Below are 17,597 nucleotides of genomic sequence, written 5' to 3' on the forward strand. Positions count from 1 at the left end.
AAAATCTTACAACATATTGGTTTGGAGCCTAATGGGAGGTCTACTAAATTCCATGTATTATTGCCTATAATATAGTCTATTTCATCATTAATCTCTTCTTTCCAAAAAGCAACAATTTGAGATTTCATGCCTCTTCATAAGTAGTAGGGTCTGCTTCTGTATAAAAACAATATAGTAAATGCTTACCAATGGATTCACTTGTCCCTTCTACTAGGAATATAAAGAAATTCAATCAGAAGGTTCTCGCCTTTCTAATTCTTATGCTTCTTCTAGGCTCAAAGTTTTCTTCCTTGTCATTCTCTAATCATTCCTTTCTGGAATATAATTTTGTTCTATAACATGTTCTTTAGGTCCATGAATTGAATTAAACCTATTTTCATCAAATATTGCATCTTTTGACTCAACTACAATATTGCCTACTATTGAAGCATTAGGTTCTAGTACCATGAACTCGTATGCCTTACTGCTCAATGCATATCCTAAGAATATTCATTCAATTCCTCTATCACCCAACTTTCTCTTTTTGGGTTCAGGAACCTTTACAATAGTCCTACACCTCCAAACTCTTAGGTAGTTTAGGTTAAGCTTCCTTTTCTTTAGAATCCATATGGGATTGTATTGCTTTTTTATTAGGAACCCTGTTTAGTATATGACAAGTTGTTAGCCAAGCTTCAACCCAAAAATCTTGTCCTAAACCAGAATTAGAAAGCATTATATTAACTATTTCTATGAGCACTTTCCCACTCTGCTACACCATTTTGTTGTGGTGTGCGTGGTGCAAACATTTCATGTACAATCCCAGTGGGCTCAAAATAATTAGGGTCGTAGTAGTATTCGCTGCCTCTAGCAAATCATAAACATTTAAGAAATTTCTTACTATGAAATTCCACCTCAGATTTGTTGGTTTTAATTTTTTCTAGTACATCATCTTTAGAATGCAGCAATAAACATAGCAACATCTAGAACAATCATCATAAATTTTACAGAGTATTTCTTTCCTCACTTGGTGGAGAACTATGCATGTCACACACATCAATATGTACTAGTTCAAGCAATTTTGTGCAACTTTCAACTATAAGAAAAGAATATCTAGTAATCCTAGTGAGCATGCAAGTTTTACATTTGTCAACATTTTTGTCAAAGTATGGATTAAATCTAACTTAACCATATAATGTATTCTTCTAAATTTAGATGTCCTAAATGATTATACCATATACAAGAAGATTCATATATATAAGCAGACATGGCAACTTTATTCTTACTAATAATATTAAGCTTGGAGATGCCCTTATACATCTCGCATTTACCCATAAAGGTTCCACCCTTGGACAAAATAAACTTATCTACCTCAAGTACTAATTTGAACCCGAACCTATTAAGAAGACTACCCAACACAAGATTCTTACTTCTGCTACATAATACACATCATTAAAGTAAGAATTTTTCCAGAAGTGAATTTGACTTCCATAGTTTCGTTGGCCTTGACTTCTGCAGTGGACGAGTTTCCCATGTACAGAATACTTCCATCTTCTACTGGTTCATAGCTCTTGAATAAATTCTTGTCCTTGCACACATATCTGGTTGCGCCAGAATCAATCGACCAAGCCCAATCATTTTCAAGAACATTAACCTCTGATATCATTGCGCAGAATTTTCTTTTGCTGCTGGTGCACCCTCCTTTTTAGAAGATGGCATTCTGCCTTGTGGTGTCCATGTTTTCCCCAATGGAATCATGCACTACCTTGCGGTGTCCATGTTTTCCATGATCAAAGCATGCACCTCTTTTATTCTCTTTATTCTGATGAGTATTGGTAAGATTGTTTTGCTCTCTTCTTTTTGAATTTGCTAGACTAACCTTCCTCCATCATGTGGACTTTGGAAACGTAAGCTTTCTGCTCCTTGTTTACGTCCTGCTTACAATACTCCACCTCGATGCGGGGATGGTTAGCCAAATCCTCAAGAGATATATCCTCGTTCTTATGTTTCAAACTTCAACAAGAGTCTTTCCATAATGGAGGAAGTTTATCAAACAATTACAGATTTATCCATAATCATGTTATGTTATTTATAATTATTAAGAATATGCTCAATTTCATGCAATAGTTCCATAACAAATCTATCATCAGCCATCTAATAATTATTATATCTACTAACAAGAAACTTCTTACTAATTGTAACCTCTGACATGGATCTTCTGTCCAATTTCTCCCACAACTCTTGGAATAGCCACATTAAACATTCCATCCAGAATATGGCCTCTGCATATGTAGTCATCATTTCCCCACTTCTATCTAGTGCAAGTGTCTGCCCAAGCTTCATTCTCGTTCTCTACCAGTCTTAGTGTGTTGAGGACATAGTCAACCTTAAGAGTTGCAAGAAGAAAGTGCATCTTTTCTACCACCTTAAGAAATTTCCTCCATCAAAATGTACCAGTTTGACAAAGTTGGCAGCCATCTCTCTTAGTGTTGCAAACACCATTTTGCATAATGGAATAAAGCCTTTATATCACAGGAACAAAGTAGAGAAAAACCAGAAATTCTTAAGGAAAGGCTTCAAGGCATGTAGCACTGCCACTTTCCTAAAGACTTTATTCAACCCCCCCCCCCCACAACAGATCTCTGGGGTGCAAAGTGAATATGCCATTAGTCTCTAGTATACAATGAAGCCCAGTGTTTGATAGTGTTTTGCACAAACAAAATCAAACCACTAAGCATTCATCAGTAAATCTAACTTATATGACGTTGATCTGATTTGGAAACAGTGAGCACATGTTCTTATTGTTGTTGTTTTTTTTAAGCTGTGCAAACTTGGCTTATATAGACCAATTCATGTTTTTCTGAGTAGACACATCCCGAACAGCTTAGTAACTGTTATTTAGAATTTTAAAATTTAAACTAATTTAATTCGAAAACCAAAACTGATTAGAAGTTAACTAACTGCCACAAGCGGGGTTGTTTTCCCACTTGTTATTTTGAAAATATCAAACACAAACTTAGCCGGCTGACAACATAGCTTTTATTTCAAGAGAGAAAAATAAACAGCAGAAACAAGCCGTCCCGTATAAAAATGTGAATAAGCAAAACTGGGTTATTTCTGTCTTCATGAAAAAACAGGCTTTATTGCAAATTATAAAAAGCTGCCTCATAAAAGATTATGGGAGCAAAACAGAAAATATGACACAAGGAATACTGCTTTTTTTGGAGAAGGAGACTTTAGTAACACTGGCGCCAGCAAGTGCACACAGAGGAACTATCAGAATTCCAGGTACATATAACACTATCCCCCTTCATTAATCAGAATATATAGCTCTCCTTAACCAGTACACTAATATCAGTAAGAAACATGGTTGAAGAAAGACCAAAAGCGTATGCCACATGAACATGCAATGCAACACCGTCCAGAAATTATGGATTTCACTTTGGCAGTTCATTACTTCTAAGAAAGTGAATCCAGCTCATACAACAGTTAGACCTCAGCATTAAAAATGTAAAGATGTTCTGAAGTCTTAGAACTCTACATAGTTTCAAATTTACCTGGAAGAATTATATCCGATGGTTCAGATAATCGGAGTTCTCCCACAACAGCATCTGAACGAACAGGAGTATAGCTGCCAAGTGATATTGTGATGTTAATATGGACTTGCTTAATAACTGAACAATGCATTTTGAGGAGCAAATTTTAAAAGAAAATACGCCATTGCTGCCTTTAAAATGTGAAATTACATGCATGTACACATACCGCATTAAATTCATAGGAGATTTATAGAAGATGATGTCATAGTCCAAGGTCTAAATTAACTAATATAGACTTCAGGAATACATTATAATATGGACAATGCTAGCACCCGGCACTGGCTGCATTCCAGTGCTTGGTATGATAGCCTGCCACTGCATGCCAAGCATGCCAAGCACTGGCATGGCACAACATGTTATGTACTCTGCCAGTACTAGGCTGACACAGGACCAGGATATGATATCCTTGGGTTCAGCTTCAAGGATTCCAATTAAATATTCCTTCCTATCAATGAAAATGCTTCCCTTTTTAAGTAGAATATTTTTGGTAACAAAAAGAGAAGATCTTGAATGGGGGGGAAGTTGCACTGCTGACTAGTAAACAGTAAATAGCCAGAAGAAACACCAGATAAACATTATTCAGTAAAACAATAAGTAGCTTATGTCTGCAAAAGAATGCAAACAATTTCCATGTTTAGATGCACTGATTTTGGAAATAGCAAAATTGACCAATACATGCTGTTTATATAAAGTATTAGATAAAAGGTTTCCAAACAAATCTACAGCATACATTGTTCTACTACCACAAGTAATCTAAGAAGCACTTTTATGTGTACTGTAACTTTTTTACGGAAACTCTCTTGTGAATCCTTCATGAGGCTATCTGCTCTGTTATTGCAACCTTCCAAGTATCATTGCATCATTTTTTGATTGGTGTTACTTAAATACACAATTTTTTTCCTACTGTAATCTTAAACTTAAACCTCCTCCTTTTCCAAAGACATGCATGTCGCAAAACAAGTTCTGCATGAGTACAGAGTATAATCAAGCAACATCGGCACAGCCAGATTAATGTAGAAAAGAACAACAGACAGAGATAGTCAAATAGTTACCCGAACAATAGATGGCAATTGTAATCTGAATCGGTAACTTCATAAGTGGTGGAGTTAGCTCCACTGATAAGAACAATTGTTCCTTCATTAGTTTCTCTGTACCAGCTATATAGGCTTGAACCTTCATATCCACCATAATATTTTCCTTCTCCAGCATATACACCAGAACTCAACTCCTTTATGCGTACTTCAGAAACAACTGGAAGAGCTGTACGGTACAAAATGCACTCAAGACTAAGAATGTATAGTTAAACAAGAACAAGGTATATATGGACCAGTGTGATAAGACTTGCACAAAGTCAAGATTTAACCTGCCATGACTGGATGGTTGCCTATGGCAACTAATGGGTCTCCAAGTTTCCCATCAGCACGTGTCGGCACCCAGTAAAGTGCCAAGTAAGAGCCAACATCTTCAAGTGAAGGTGTATATGTTCTGATTTTGTATTCCACGATCCAATTGAAAATGTTAAGCCTTACTGAGAATGCTAAATTTAAGGATCAGAACAAGATTCATGACAACTGCAGCAAGAAACTTACAAGGTTTCTCCAACGACAAGAATATCATCAGAAGCAGCAGCTAGATTAACCAACTCAGACTCCTGCAACTTCTTTGTAGTTCTGCACCAAATGTACTTCCCATTGCCTTCTTTTCCACCATAATAAGATTTCAGTGGGACAACTTCCATGTCCTGACAACAGCTTGGTAGGACAAGCTCAATACCCTTTGGATCCGCTGCAACAGAGAACAGAAAAGATAAATAAACAACATACAAAGAACTGCTACATTCATGGGCACTGAGATTGTCATGTTTCATAAAGGATTATCAGATTACAATCTCTAGTTAATTATTCCTTAGGCAAGGCGCCCAAAAGCTAGAAGCTTGACATGTGTTGCCAAAGTAACAACCATGAATAAACAACACCTGTTAATAGAAACATTTTTCCTATTAAATAAAACATATTTTATTATTGGGAATATGTGACTTAATTACAAAAATATTTGTCCCAATCAAAGATACTTACAATGTAAAAAAGCAAGCTTGCAGCAAGATCCAGCAGGATGGGCCGCAGAGAGTGAAGGGAGAGAGGGCGAGAGGGGGAGGGAGAGCACAGGAAGGTCACAGATCCTGATCCCCCCCGGAAGAAAAGGAAAGATTGAGAGGCCTTTTTTTATCCCCTGGGGTCAGGCCCCACAACTCCCTGTATTCACTCTCTCCTGCTATCCCACTCTAGCTCACTCCCCCTCTCCAACCGATCCTGCCGGATCTGGCAGGAGGTTTCCAAATAGGCCCTAAGGATCATCTTCTCATCCCACCTACAAAGATCAAAGCCAATCCTCCACCAGGCTCCACTTTAGCCTCACATAATCATAGCACACAAACAGTTCGTCACTTCATGTGTCACAAGTCTTCTCCAACACTCATATCTAGGTCTATCCTCAATAGTTTTGCAACACATTTACCCCAGCCATCTCATCTGATCATATGTTCCTAACATCCTCACACATTTTCCTGCCGTAACAGTGTCTCTAAAACTTTAATTAGAAGTCTCATAAGTAGATTCAGATCGCATAATATTTAGAAGCCTATCTCCATGTCACCCTATATTTTGGATTAGAAAATTTTTCAATGTTAAAGTTCTTGCTTTGTCAAAGTTATAACAATTCGCATCTAGTAAGCATAACTTGGGATTTTGTTTTTGTTTCTATAAAATATTGGTTACCAACACAGCTGTCCCTCATCATATAAATTTATACATCAATTGCACACTTAGCTTGGCCTTGGTGAGAACAACATCATCTTTGAAGTTTTCAAAAATAATCCCAAGCTTTTGGAATTCATGCAAGAACCCAAATATAAAATTACATCAAATTTCACCCCAATTCAATTTTTATAACAGATGTAAATAATGTCTGTTTAGGGGTCACTGCCGAGTGCAATAGTAAAAGGCTTGGGCTAACAAACACAATGGCGTGGGTTTGAGTCTTGGGGCACCACTTTGTGGTTAGGAAAAAAAAAAGAAAAAAGAGCCAAAGATTAGGCCTGTCCACAGATCGCCCCTCCCAGGACCCTGGATCGCCGGGACTATAACTGTGCAACATCTTTTTCAGGTTAAGAAAGTCTCTATCTTATGCTTGTCTTTTTCCTTCCTTCAGGGCCTGCAATAGGTCTTTTAGCCGGCACTAGATTTCAAAACATAATCGCAGCATAAAGAACTCATTTCCATTAAAATGATTTGATAGACTTGAATTTGCATGCCCTTACATGTTTTTTAAAAAATGTCTGACAGCCGATATTGACATATAGGAATATAGTTTATGTTTACAAATTCCCTATACACACATGACAACCTAGATATTTATCCATTGACATATAGGAATACAGTTTATCTTTACAAATTCCCTATACACACATAACAATCTAGATATTTATCCAGTGACATGATAGAGAAGCATAATATTAGTAATATATTTAGTTTTCATGTCAAAGTCGATGCTTCTAGCCAACATTAGGATAATTTGTCTGAAGTAACACCCACCAGGAACAATGACGTCTGAGATAATGCTCCTTGGCGATCCTCCTGATCCATCCTTCCTTACAGGTGTGTAAATGAGCTCGATACATTTACCGACATCCTCAAGAGTCAAGTCCAAATATTCTGCAAAGATTATAGCAATTTAGTTTATTCAGCCTGACAAGGGTTATGACATTATAAGTGATAAGAGTTGTGTGGGAATTAAAAGAACTCACCATAACCAGTCAACTTATCCTTTATACCATTACTCTTCACCCTAAACCATTCGTGGGTGCAATTTCCACTTTCACTAAGATGGGAAAAGCAAACAGTTTTCAAGTATTGCACTAAACAATCATTAGAATTAGCCACATAAAGTAAGATGCACCTAAAGAGGATCTCACCCTCCAGTGTATTCAGCAAGAAAGCTCAGACGGCCTCCTTCAACCATTGATCCCAGAAATTTCAGCGATTGACAAGTTGGTGGACCTGTGAAAAGTGTAAACCTCTTAGTGTTAGGTTGAATTTCTCAATGGAACATAAAATAATCCTCATAAAATGTCAGATAACTTTCAGCTAGGTTATTTGACTGCTGTCCAAGAAAACCATTCAATGGGAGAACTAACAGAAGTACATCTGATAATGAAATTAAGGAACTGTTTACAAATGATACAGCTCCAGAACAAAATTCAACAATCTACTTTTTGCAAGGAGACATACCAGGTAGAATGGGACCAATATATTCTGAAACAACTATAGGACCACAAGTCCAGTCATTTCTAACAGGTTCACATGAAACAGAGACAAGGAAGCCAATATCATTGCAAGTTAAGGTATATGATGCAGTTGTAGCACCTTTGATTTCACTCTGCGTACCATCAGAATTAGTCTGCAAATGCATAATGAATCCTATTAAATAGGAAAGAACTATATATTAATTAGCTGCACAGCACGATGGAAATAAAAGCTAGGTGACTATTTAAACAAAGAATAAGAAGATCTAATTATGTTCTAGTGATAAAAGGTGAAGAGCTATTAAAACGAGGTGCAACCAGAGTGAGATACATTTTGAGTCAATGTTATTGAATTTAGTGTAAAGATGACATAACTGGCCAGCATGCACCTACCAAGAACCAATGGAAAACTGAATCACCTTCTTCTCCACCCCAATATTTCTTGTCGGCAACCAATGTTGTTCCCTCAACACCCTTACCTATTATCTGCAAGGAAAGCAATCTTGGGCTTCCTGTCGATTGAACAACAATGTAGAAATTATTACTTCTCGAATGAAGGAGTAAAAGAAGCAATTGTAACATATAAAGATAACAAATGACTTTAGTCAGGAGATCTGCAAATTCCAAGTGATTCATTGAAAGACAAGGCTAATATAAAATTTTTAAGTCTTTTCCTTTTTTTGTCACCCCTTTCTCCTCGTCCTAGAACAAAAGCTATGTCTATTTTTGCGAGGACTTACTAGTGCAGTTAGTAATTATTACTTTTATGGAATACATAAGCTTAATTTCTTGTATGCTTTTAGAACTTCAAATTTCACAAGTCTGCTGAATTTATGAACATCATGTTTCTGAAAGTAAATAAGTAAATCATAGTATTAGAACTTGTATTTAACATTTTACTTTATCAAAAGATATGTAAGCACCTGGGCGAACTCGCTCCTGTGCTTGGAAAGTTCTTGGCTCACCAACAGTACCATCATCCCTTACCGGAGTGCATTTGAAAGAAATAAACTTGCCAATAGCATCCTTTGTTATGCGATATTGAAGAAGTCCTGATGCCTCTGGTATTGAGGCACCTATGCTGGTTTCAGTCTGCAAAGGTTTAAAACAATAAGGAACAGGAAGCAACAGAGCAACAATCCTTTGATCCCAGAAAAAGTAAGATGCAGACAGCTAACAATATACAGGAGATTTGAACTGCTATGAATAAGAATCAAAAGTATATAATTTTTAAACCCTTCAAACATGCAGGATTTATAAGAAAAAGACCAAAGAACATACTTCATGAAGATACCAATTGTATATGCTTTTACCCTCATGGCCCCCAACATAGCCATATGATGCTGTCAACATTTCACCCTCAGAAAAATCACCAGTGACCGACAGAAAATTTAGGCTTGGTGGAAGTGCTGCATAAAAATGTCATAAACCAGTTAATGTGCTAGAAAATTATAAAAACCCAAAGAATCAAGGTAGAATATGGAATAGAATAAAGCAACAAATGAAAATAACTAAAGGTTAAATAATGCATTGCCAGTTTCATTAAAATTTTTCCAAGAAAAAACACATGCTTTGAACTTTTAAAGTATAAGTGCATTCAATTCAGTTAAAGATTCTATATAGCTAGACTATCTAATAAAAAAGCATCCATAATTAAACACCACTCAAAAATATTAAGCATCTACGATTCACTTATTGTTTGGGCAAATATAAGCAACTCATGCAGCAGTAGTCAAATAAATTAAGCAGAGCATATATGTTGACTAAAATCATAATTATGTGCCAAAACAGCAAAAGAGATAAACTCCTGCCACGTTCATACTTCCAGTAAATTGTTTGCGTATTAGGAAACATTCCTGATGAGACAAATTTAAACAAACTGTACCTAGCTCTAGCAAAGCATCCCTTAATTAATTCAAAAATTTAAAAAATATATATATATCCATGTTTGTACATAGGCGTAACAAAAAGAATAACTGTTGAAATCATCAGTTTTCAAGAGAACTTAGAGGAATGTAGTCAACAAGGTTCACAATCTCGGCATCGGACCCCGTACGAGTACCATGATGGTACAATATTGGCATACCCAGTATGGGGGTTGGTTATGTATGAGGGTTGTTTTAGCGTACTGACACTTGGTACGCTTACCGAGTTTTGGTTTGGTACAATTATGGTACAGTACACCCAGTACAGGGAAGTATGCACTAGTATGAACCTTACCATCAAACAAATTCAACAACTCAAACATCTCTAACATACATAATTGGAAAGTGTGTATGCTAGACTTTGAGGCCTTAAGCAAAAATCTTCCACCATCTTGGTAAAGGTCATCCTAGTGCACAAGGTTCCAACCACTGCAAGGTCTGGAGAAGGTTAGATATATGCCACTTTACGACCGTATGTCGAGAGACTATTTTCATATTTCACAATAGAGCAACCATACCATTGTGCTAAAGCTTGCCCTCTTTCCACCATCTTAGTATTCTCCACAAACACCGTGCCCAAAAACCTAGGGAAAAAATATGTGCTTCTCTTTCGATCCATGGTCAAACTCTCTTCCTGGAGGTGTTCCTTACATGTACATGAATGTGCTAGGGTAGTGATTAATAGATGAAGAATGACCATGTTGTGGATGTGTTGAATTTTTCTATATTTATTAACCCTACAACAGGGATAATCTAATTCATTGTTCACCTTGCATCACCTTGGTACTTGAACATATCATACAATCTGGCACTGTTATGTGGGGGGAAAGAGAGAGAGATGGGATTACATGTCATATATTTGGAAAAGGTTATAAAAAAGTTCTTAATCATGCAAATTCCATTTCAAAAGTTAGCAAAGAAATGCACTGCTAACTTACTTTCAACAACCTTTTCTGATATAACATATGCTGGTTCACCAGTTTCACCATCAGGGGCCATAGGAGTAAATTTTGCAACAATATAGCAACCAACAGCACCAAGGGGAACACGAAATGCCTACATAAAGGTCAACCAAGTAATTTTCGATCATTTTTTGCTTTCTGGGAAAGACAGCATTTCTTGATATGAATAAACAAATTGGGCAAGTAAATCACAAAGATAACCTACATCAACAATTAAGTAATGATCCTTACTAAAGTTACAGCAAACTTAAGAAGATTTCCAACCTTTGCAATTTTGGAGGCACTGACAGCTTCAAGACCATTTTCCCCCTCTAATTTTACGGACATTGTTTTAAACCACTGGACCCTACTGGAACCCTCAGTTCCCCCAGTGACAGTAGCAGTGATGGTCACCTTGTTCCCTTCTCTCAAATCTCCAACTATTTTCAAATTGATTACCTTTGGAGGGGCTGAAAATAAAATAGAGAATAAATACAAAAGAGTGAGAAAATCTTAAAAATTACAGCTTTATAAAATACTAAACTGAAGTACCACTTAATTTGTACCTCGCTTTACATGCTCTGTCATGGCAGATGCTGATTCTCCCTCCTGGCCTGGACAAGTATGACAATTTCACAACTTAACAATACATAGTTAAGATATACAAATAACCTAGAATATGCAGGACATTTAAATACCTTCCAAATTAATTGGAATATAAACAAATTTTAGGCGTCGCCCCACATCCTCCTTTATCAGGGTATACTCGAAAGCACCAGATGATAATAATATAAAGTTACTGCATCGAGAAAAAGGTCGTGAACAAGGATGAAACTAAAAGGCTGAAGACATTTAAATAATACATATCAATTTTCTTAGTCTCAAGGGCCAATATAACAAATAATACAGCTATGAGATATTTAACTGGTGTTAGAAAAATAGTTATAATGGGCAAAATGATAATAAATTGAAGCATAAGATTAGATACAAGTCTCTTTTAGTAACCTCAAGAAGTGCCCTTGAGAAACATAAACTATAGTCATGCATAAAATGCAATTTAACACATTGTTTGCATAAGACAATGCACATAAGAAATCAAGGATCACAATACCGGCGCATACTACCCCATACCAGGCATACGGTACAATACTAGTACCAAAACAATACTCAGTACAGAGGGCGTACCAAGTGCCAATATGCTAAACCGACCCCTGTATCAGCATGCCAACACTGTACCATTATGGTACCAATACGGGTCCAGTACCAAGATTACGAACCTTGTAAAAAATACGATTAAAAAAAAAAGATCTAACATTCTTACAATAGAGATCAGTAAGCACCTATAAGGATTCAAAATAAGTGCATAACATACCTGGTTTCCTTGCTCTCTCTCAACCACTTAAACTTGCTTGGACCCTCCTTCCCCCCAAAATATTCTCCAACCCCTTTTATTGTATTTCCTTCAATAGCATCTCCAATGATCCGCACATTATTAACTGATGGTGCAGCTGAAAACAAAGTTTTATAGACCAAGAAGCGTAAGCATTCGAAGGAATTAAAAACATTTCAGAGAACAGGCACACTTAAATCGGCTAGCAAAAAAAAATGGTGATATAAGAAGCTATAGATAAAAGTGTGATATCAAGGTCGGAGGAACTGGTACCAGGCACCGTATCGATTCCCTAGTGGTACGACTCGGTATGGGCCGTGTCGGGCCTGTACTGACAGAGGGCACGGTACCGTGAGAGAGAAAAAGAGAGAAAGAGAGAGAGAGAGAGAAGGGGGAGAGAGGGAGGGAGGCCGAAGGAGGGTGGCGGACAACGGCCGAAGGCCGGCCGAGTCCGCAGGAAGCGAAGCCGCAGCCGCTTTCCTTGTTTCGAACGAAATAGGCGTCCCAATCTCTTCCTTCCCCGTTCGCTCTCTTTTTTCTTCTCCTTCTCCTTCTTCTCCGGCTCCAGCAACAGGTCTCGTTTCCGTTGCCGAAAGCGTACCAATGAGCAACTGGTACAACTCGGATCGGCTGAAACTGTCCGGTTTGGAACGGTTCCACCAACCTTGTGTGATATACTACTATTTTTCATGCAAACAGTGAGAAAGCATCATTATGCCATGATAAGTTGACGCCAAGCTTGGATTCCTTGCACATGAGAACTAAAGCAAGGATTAAAGCACCAGACAACTACTAAAATCTGCTAAGAGAGCAAATGTGAAAAACATATATACCTATACGAGCTTCAACTTTTTGCATCCTAAGACAATCAAAAGTAGTCCCAAGCTGAACCACATTACTTGGTAAACAGCACAAAGATTTAGTTCACTATAATAACAGCAATCACTAATTTGTAGCATGATCAGTAAAAAACTAATAGAACATAGCTTTGGGTAATTGGGTGTATATCATAGAAAACAATGAAGCGTATGGGCACATTCTACAATAAGCTTAAACAAAACATCGACAAAGCTACTATTGCGATATGAAAGTAAATGACATCCAGACACCTGCTTTTATAAAGTCAGTCATTGCATACTGTGGTTCTCCCTTGACACCTTCTTCTGTTACTGGAGTATACATGAAAACCAGACTTGAATCAATGTCATGTACGTTCAACAGGTATTCCTCCTCTTCAGCTCCAACTATCACCACAGGACTGCTACTCCATCTTCGCCTCAACCAACTGGACAAAGGTTAAAAAATAAAAATACTCATGAACTTCATTAGAACAAAGATTTCAATTATGAAAAGGTGTTGATGGCACAGTGCTAAAGGTGCAGTGTAATGAATGTTTATAAATAGACATTAAATTACTTACCTTGCTACACCTTTCCCTGGTGATCCACCGCACCATGCAACCTCTGCAAAACCCTTGATCATATTTCCCTCCACAAGTTCACCATGCACTCTCAAGTTTAGAACTTTTGGATATCCAGTTCCTGATCATGAAACTGTAGTGAGAACAAATAACAGCAAAATAAAGCAAAATAACTAATAAACAAATCAAACATCATGATGTTGCTTTTGAGGAACCCAGTATATATGGCATGCCATGGATGTCTTTTAAGAAAAGCTCTACCAGGACTGACAGAATTTTTTAAACAAGTGCTGATTCTTTTCTTCATAGACAGGATAAAAAATGTTCAATAGCATTTTACTAACATCACAAAAACCAGCAGAATTCATTAAATTATGTATACCAACTAGTTTTGTCCTCATGTCACAGTGCCTTCTTAACGAGTCAAGAAGCACTTATTCATACAGAGAAAACAAAGTTGGAAGATGGAATTAAGAGGTCAGTGGTATGGATTTCACTTCAATAGCAGTTCCTATCTCAGGTTATGAGTCCATATAACTTCCTTCAAAACATAACCCATCATTCACCAAAATTAAATAGGACCACATGATTATGATCATCATATTGAGAAATTCGAATATGCTATTTATGATTGCTGATATAGGACTTTTTTCTAAAAAAAACTGATCTGCAACCAGTACACTGAAAAAATGTCATCACCTCCTCTTGCATGTCTAATACAGGTCCTTCAAAAGTTATGTTCTGCAGAGCATCTTTGTTCAACCAAATGATGCTTCTCAAATCCAATCCAGCTTGCTTCAGTTTTATAAACATCAACCTTCTTATTTTTCAAATACAAATTGTCAATGCGAAAACACTTCTATCTAGTCCCATTCAACACTTGCAACATTTCTCAAATTATTTTCTTTTCAATGGAGTTTAACTCTTTCCTCTGCAGACTTCAGTATCTTAAAACCGGTCCTTTCAGTCAAATGTTAAGCCTTCATCTATATGCTTCATCTGAAAGTTTATGAATAGCAAATAACTTTTCATAAGGTGCTCATAATGATGCATTCTCCCCATTACCCTTTTTCCTCTGAAAAATATTTACATCTTTAATTTGAAGGGCAGTTGTGTTTGTTGGCCTCATAAAATTTGTTCATCTTTTAAGAAGACAGACTCATCGATGGCTAATGCACTCTTCTATCATACTGAATTTGATACAAATACTTCAAATCTATCTACTATATCTAGGCCTTGAAATCACTACTCAATAAGAACATTCTTTAAGCCATAAAACCTCTGGGATGATTTAACTTCTTGTGTTTGAGGGTCCAGAAGGATTCTGGTCAACTTATCAAAGATTGACATCCACCATGACATATTCAGATTTAAAAGCATTGAGAGTCATAACCAATGGTCATGAGAAGCAGATCAATCACAAATGTTCTATTATTGCATACAGACAATGCCCATAAGTGAATTCAAGAAGTATTAGCTGGTACTACAAACATACCATGGTAACTTACTGGTATTATTTGAACCGATACCGTTCTATGCTGACACACAAGGAGCATACATGTACCTTACCAATATGGCTGGTATGGACCAGTATGTGTCAATACTTAAATCCTTGATACAACACAATCAGCATAAATTTCACTTTGCTATAATGAATTCTTCAAATTTTTCATGTTAGGAAAGCCTTTCAGGCTATTTTAAAGGAATCATTCAGCTTATTAAGTGCAATGTCTGATATACTAGTTCTCCTCGTACATTAAAACAGAAAGTATGCAAAAATGGACTAAGAAAAAAGGAACCATATTGAATTTTGACTTGAAAAAAGGTGAACCGTTTAATGCCAAACAAAAAATAGCAATTTCAGGACGATAGCATAGCAAAACATCTATTGCTATGTGTTTGAACCAAGTCAAGGACTAGCTCAGAGGTACCAATGGATGATAAAGCTCACGATATACTACAAGTGCAGATATGCTAGAATGCTTAGGGCAGGAGCTCTTGACATACTAGAATCCTCACAATACCTGCCTTCAAGCTAAGAACACTTCAAAAACATCATAGATGAGGATTTTCTAATGAAATAATTGAAATAAATCTAGATGATATTGATTTAATCGGTATAAACTATAAAGGGAAAGAATAGATGTTTCTTATCTGATGAGGTGATAGAGTCATAAAGAAAACAGGAGTGATAAGCTATAAGATCATTGTAACTTCTGTCCTTTAAACAATGACCAAAAAACATTTGCACCATGTGTGATAAAACTATCTCAAATCAATTTATATGTAGCAAGAGAAGTTATTGCTGGATCAAACTATTTTAGAAGCAATTGTTATGGTCCACAGATTGCGCAGAAAGACTCTTTCTTTTGAAATCTGCTTTTTTTTTTATTAGAAAGCATTTTAGGATGTTTAGAAATTGCAAGGTTGTACTATATAGCTTACACAGAACAAATGCAAGTACAGCATTTCTTATCTCAGGGAGAAGGACTTGGTAAAACATTCTCCATTTTATGTAAGCCAAAGGACTAATCACAATAGAATTCAGCTAGGTAAAATCTAAAAAGCAGGAACTGTTTTTCACAGGCAAGCATGCATGTCATGAATTTCATATTTTCCTCAAGTACACCGCAAGGATCTGGTGATGTCACTGGAAGATTTCGCTTCACCAGAGCTTCTACAGCAATCAAATTCTGTAGTTTAATTCCCTCCACATATGGGAACCAATCCTGCATATTGCTAAGTTGGTTGCATCCTAAAGATCAATGCTGCTTTATTCAACCTATCACCCTCATTTATGTCATATAAACAGACCTCTTATAGGCAGGCACGCAGGGAAAATAGTTAGTTGTAACTTGTAACACTATTTTGTGGTAAAATAAGGTGGGTGTCATTTCACTGTCCCATACAAGTCCACTGATCGAGCTGCAATTTTCAACACGAATTCACACAGACCAAAAGTGATTATTGACCTTAACTATTGTTTAAAGTTATTTTTAAGGTTTTTTGAGTTATTATATCAAGAGCCTATGGATAGATATGTACGATTTAGAGTAGGACTCATCTTGGTCTATAGTTGACCCTAAAAGCTGAAGCTGTTAGGAAATGGGTCAACGACGCATATCAAGATTGACACCCCACCCGCACATGCAGCCTTGATCGCACACATGGAGGGATAAACAGGTCAAGGAAACAACTCATTACTTAGAGGGGATCGGCTTAGTGAACTAGATATGCATAATCTGATAGCTATACCTGGGGAAACAGGTGATGATACAGCAAAAATAGGAGGGTACTCAATATCTTTCAGTACTGGAGTGCACTCAACCTTCAGATGTCTGTCAATGTCCTCGTGCTTTGGCCAATATACCTTGTAGAGTGCCAGCAATAATGGATTACAATATTGTGTCACCAAGAACTCAATGATATTAAGCTCACAGAAACAAATGTCATACCTCACCTATTGCATCAGCAATAGGCACAAAGTTCGTTGGGGTTCTGTCTCCTATAAACCATTGAAATTTTAGAACTAACTCAGGATCGCTGCTTAGGTTGACAAAGTTGAAGAGGCAGCGGCATGCATCCCCTTCAAATGGCTGATCTATGGAGGCTTCTTTAAGCATGCAGCCAGGAGGCAAGTGATCTTTCCATTGTTCGACCAGAAAAGCAAAGGTTGAATCTGTCAAATAAAGAAAGCAGTAATAGTTAACAATTTTTTTAATAAAGACTGTTAAAACCTAGGAATCGGATACCAAGACCTATTAGATGCTTCTACAATACATGCCGATACTGAAGTATCATATTATTAAAATTAGAAATCATGATCTGAGTATGTCCAGGTTATACTCAAGATACTTCCAACGTACCTCCAAGAATGAGTAGGAGGGTTTTTTCTTTCTTTCTTTTTCCTATGACTGTTAGCTTTTTAATGATAATGATTAATTTTAGATTTTGTGATGTTCATATTAAAGGCACAAAGTGTGAGTTGTGGTCTATGCATTTGAATGATGACTCGACGATAGTTCATTTAAGCTGATCCTAACATAAAA

General features: G+C 36.8%; 1 protein-coding gene across 1 annotated transcript in view; it reads right to left on the minus strand.

Moving 5' to 3' along the window:
• The window catches only part of LOC103703643 (187-kDa microtubule-associated protein AIR9-like), a 46,977-nt gene that overhangs the window by 9,396 nt on the left and 19,984 nt on the right, over positions 1–17,597 (minus strand). Inside the window, exons 11-30 of the mRNA XM_039114584.1 lie at positions 17,004–17,227; positions 16,804–16,918; positions 13,549–13,669; positions 13,238–13,413; positions 12,111–12,246; positions 11,437–11,537; positions 11,305–11,352; positions 11,024–11,208; positions 10,736–10,853; positions 9,154–9,281; positions 8,796–8,964; positions 8,266–8,384; positions 7,859–8,027; positions 7,543–7,627; positions 7,375–7,448; positions 7,163–7,282; positions 5,162–5,357; positions 4,936–5,057; positions 4,625–4,832; positions 3,534–3,607 (exon numbers count right to left, since the gene is read on the minus strand). Of these exons, the coding sequence (XP_038970512.1) occupies positions 3,534–3,607; positions 4,625–4,832; positions 4,936–5,057; positions 5,162–5,357; positions 7,163–7,282; positions 7,375–7,448; positions 7,543–7,627; positions 7,859–8,027; positions 8,266–8,384; positions 8,796–8,964; positions 9,154–9,281; positions 10,736–10,853; positions 11,024–11,208; positions 11,305–11,352; positions 11,437–11,537; positions 12,111–12,246; positions 13,238–13,413; positions 13,549–13,669; positions 16,804–16,918; positions 17,004–17,227 (2,688 nt within the window). The remainder of the gene's footprint in view (positions 1–3,533; positions 3,608–4,624; positions 4,833–4,935; positions 5,058–5,161; positions 5,358–7,162; positions 7,283–7,374; positions 7,449–7,542; positions 7,628–7,858; positions 8,028–8,265; positions 8,385–8,795; positions 8,965–9,153; positions 9,282–10,735; positions 10,854–11,023; positions 11,209–11,304; positions 11,353–11,436; positions 11,538–12,110; positions 12,247–13,237; positions 13,414–13,548; positions 13,670–16,803; positions 16,919–17,003; positions 17,228–17,597) is intronic.

Source organism: Phoenix dactylifera, chromosome 16, assembly GCF_009389715.1.
Source record: "Phoenix dactylifera cultivar Barhee BC4 chromosome 16, palm_55x_up_171113_PBpolish2nd_filt_p, whole genome shotgun sequence".
Taxonomy (NCBI): Eukaryota; Viridiplantae; Streptophyta; class Magnoliopsida; order Arecales; family Arecaceae; genus Phoenix; species Phoenix dactylifera.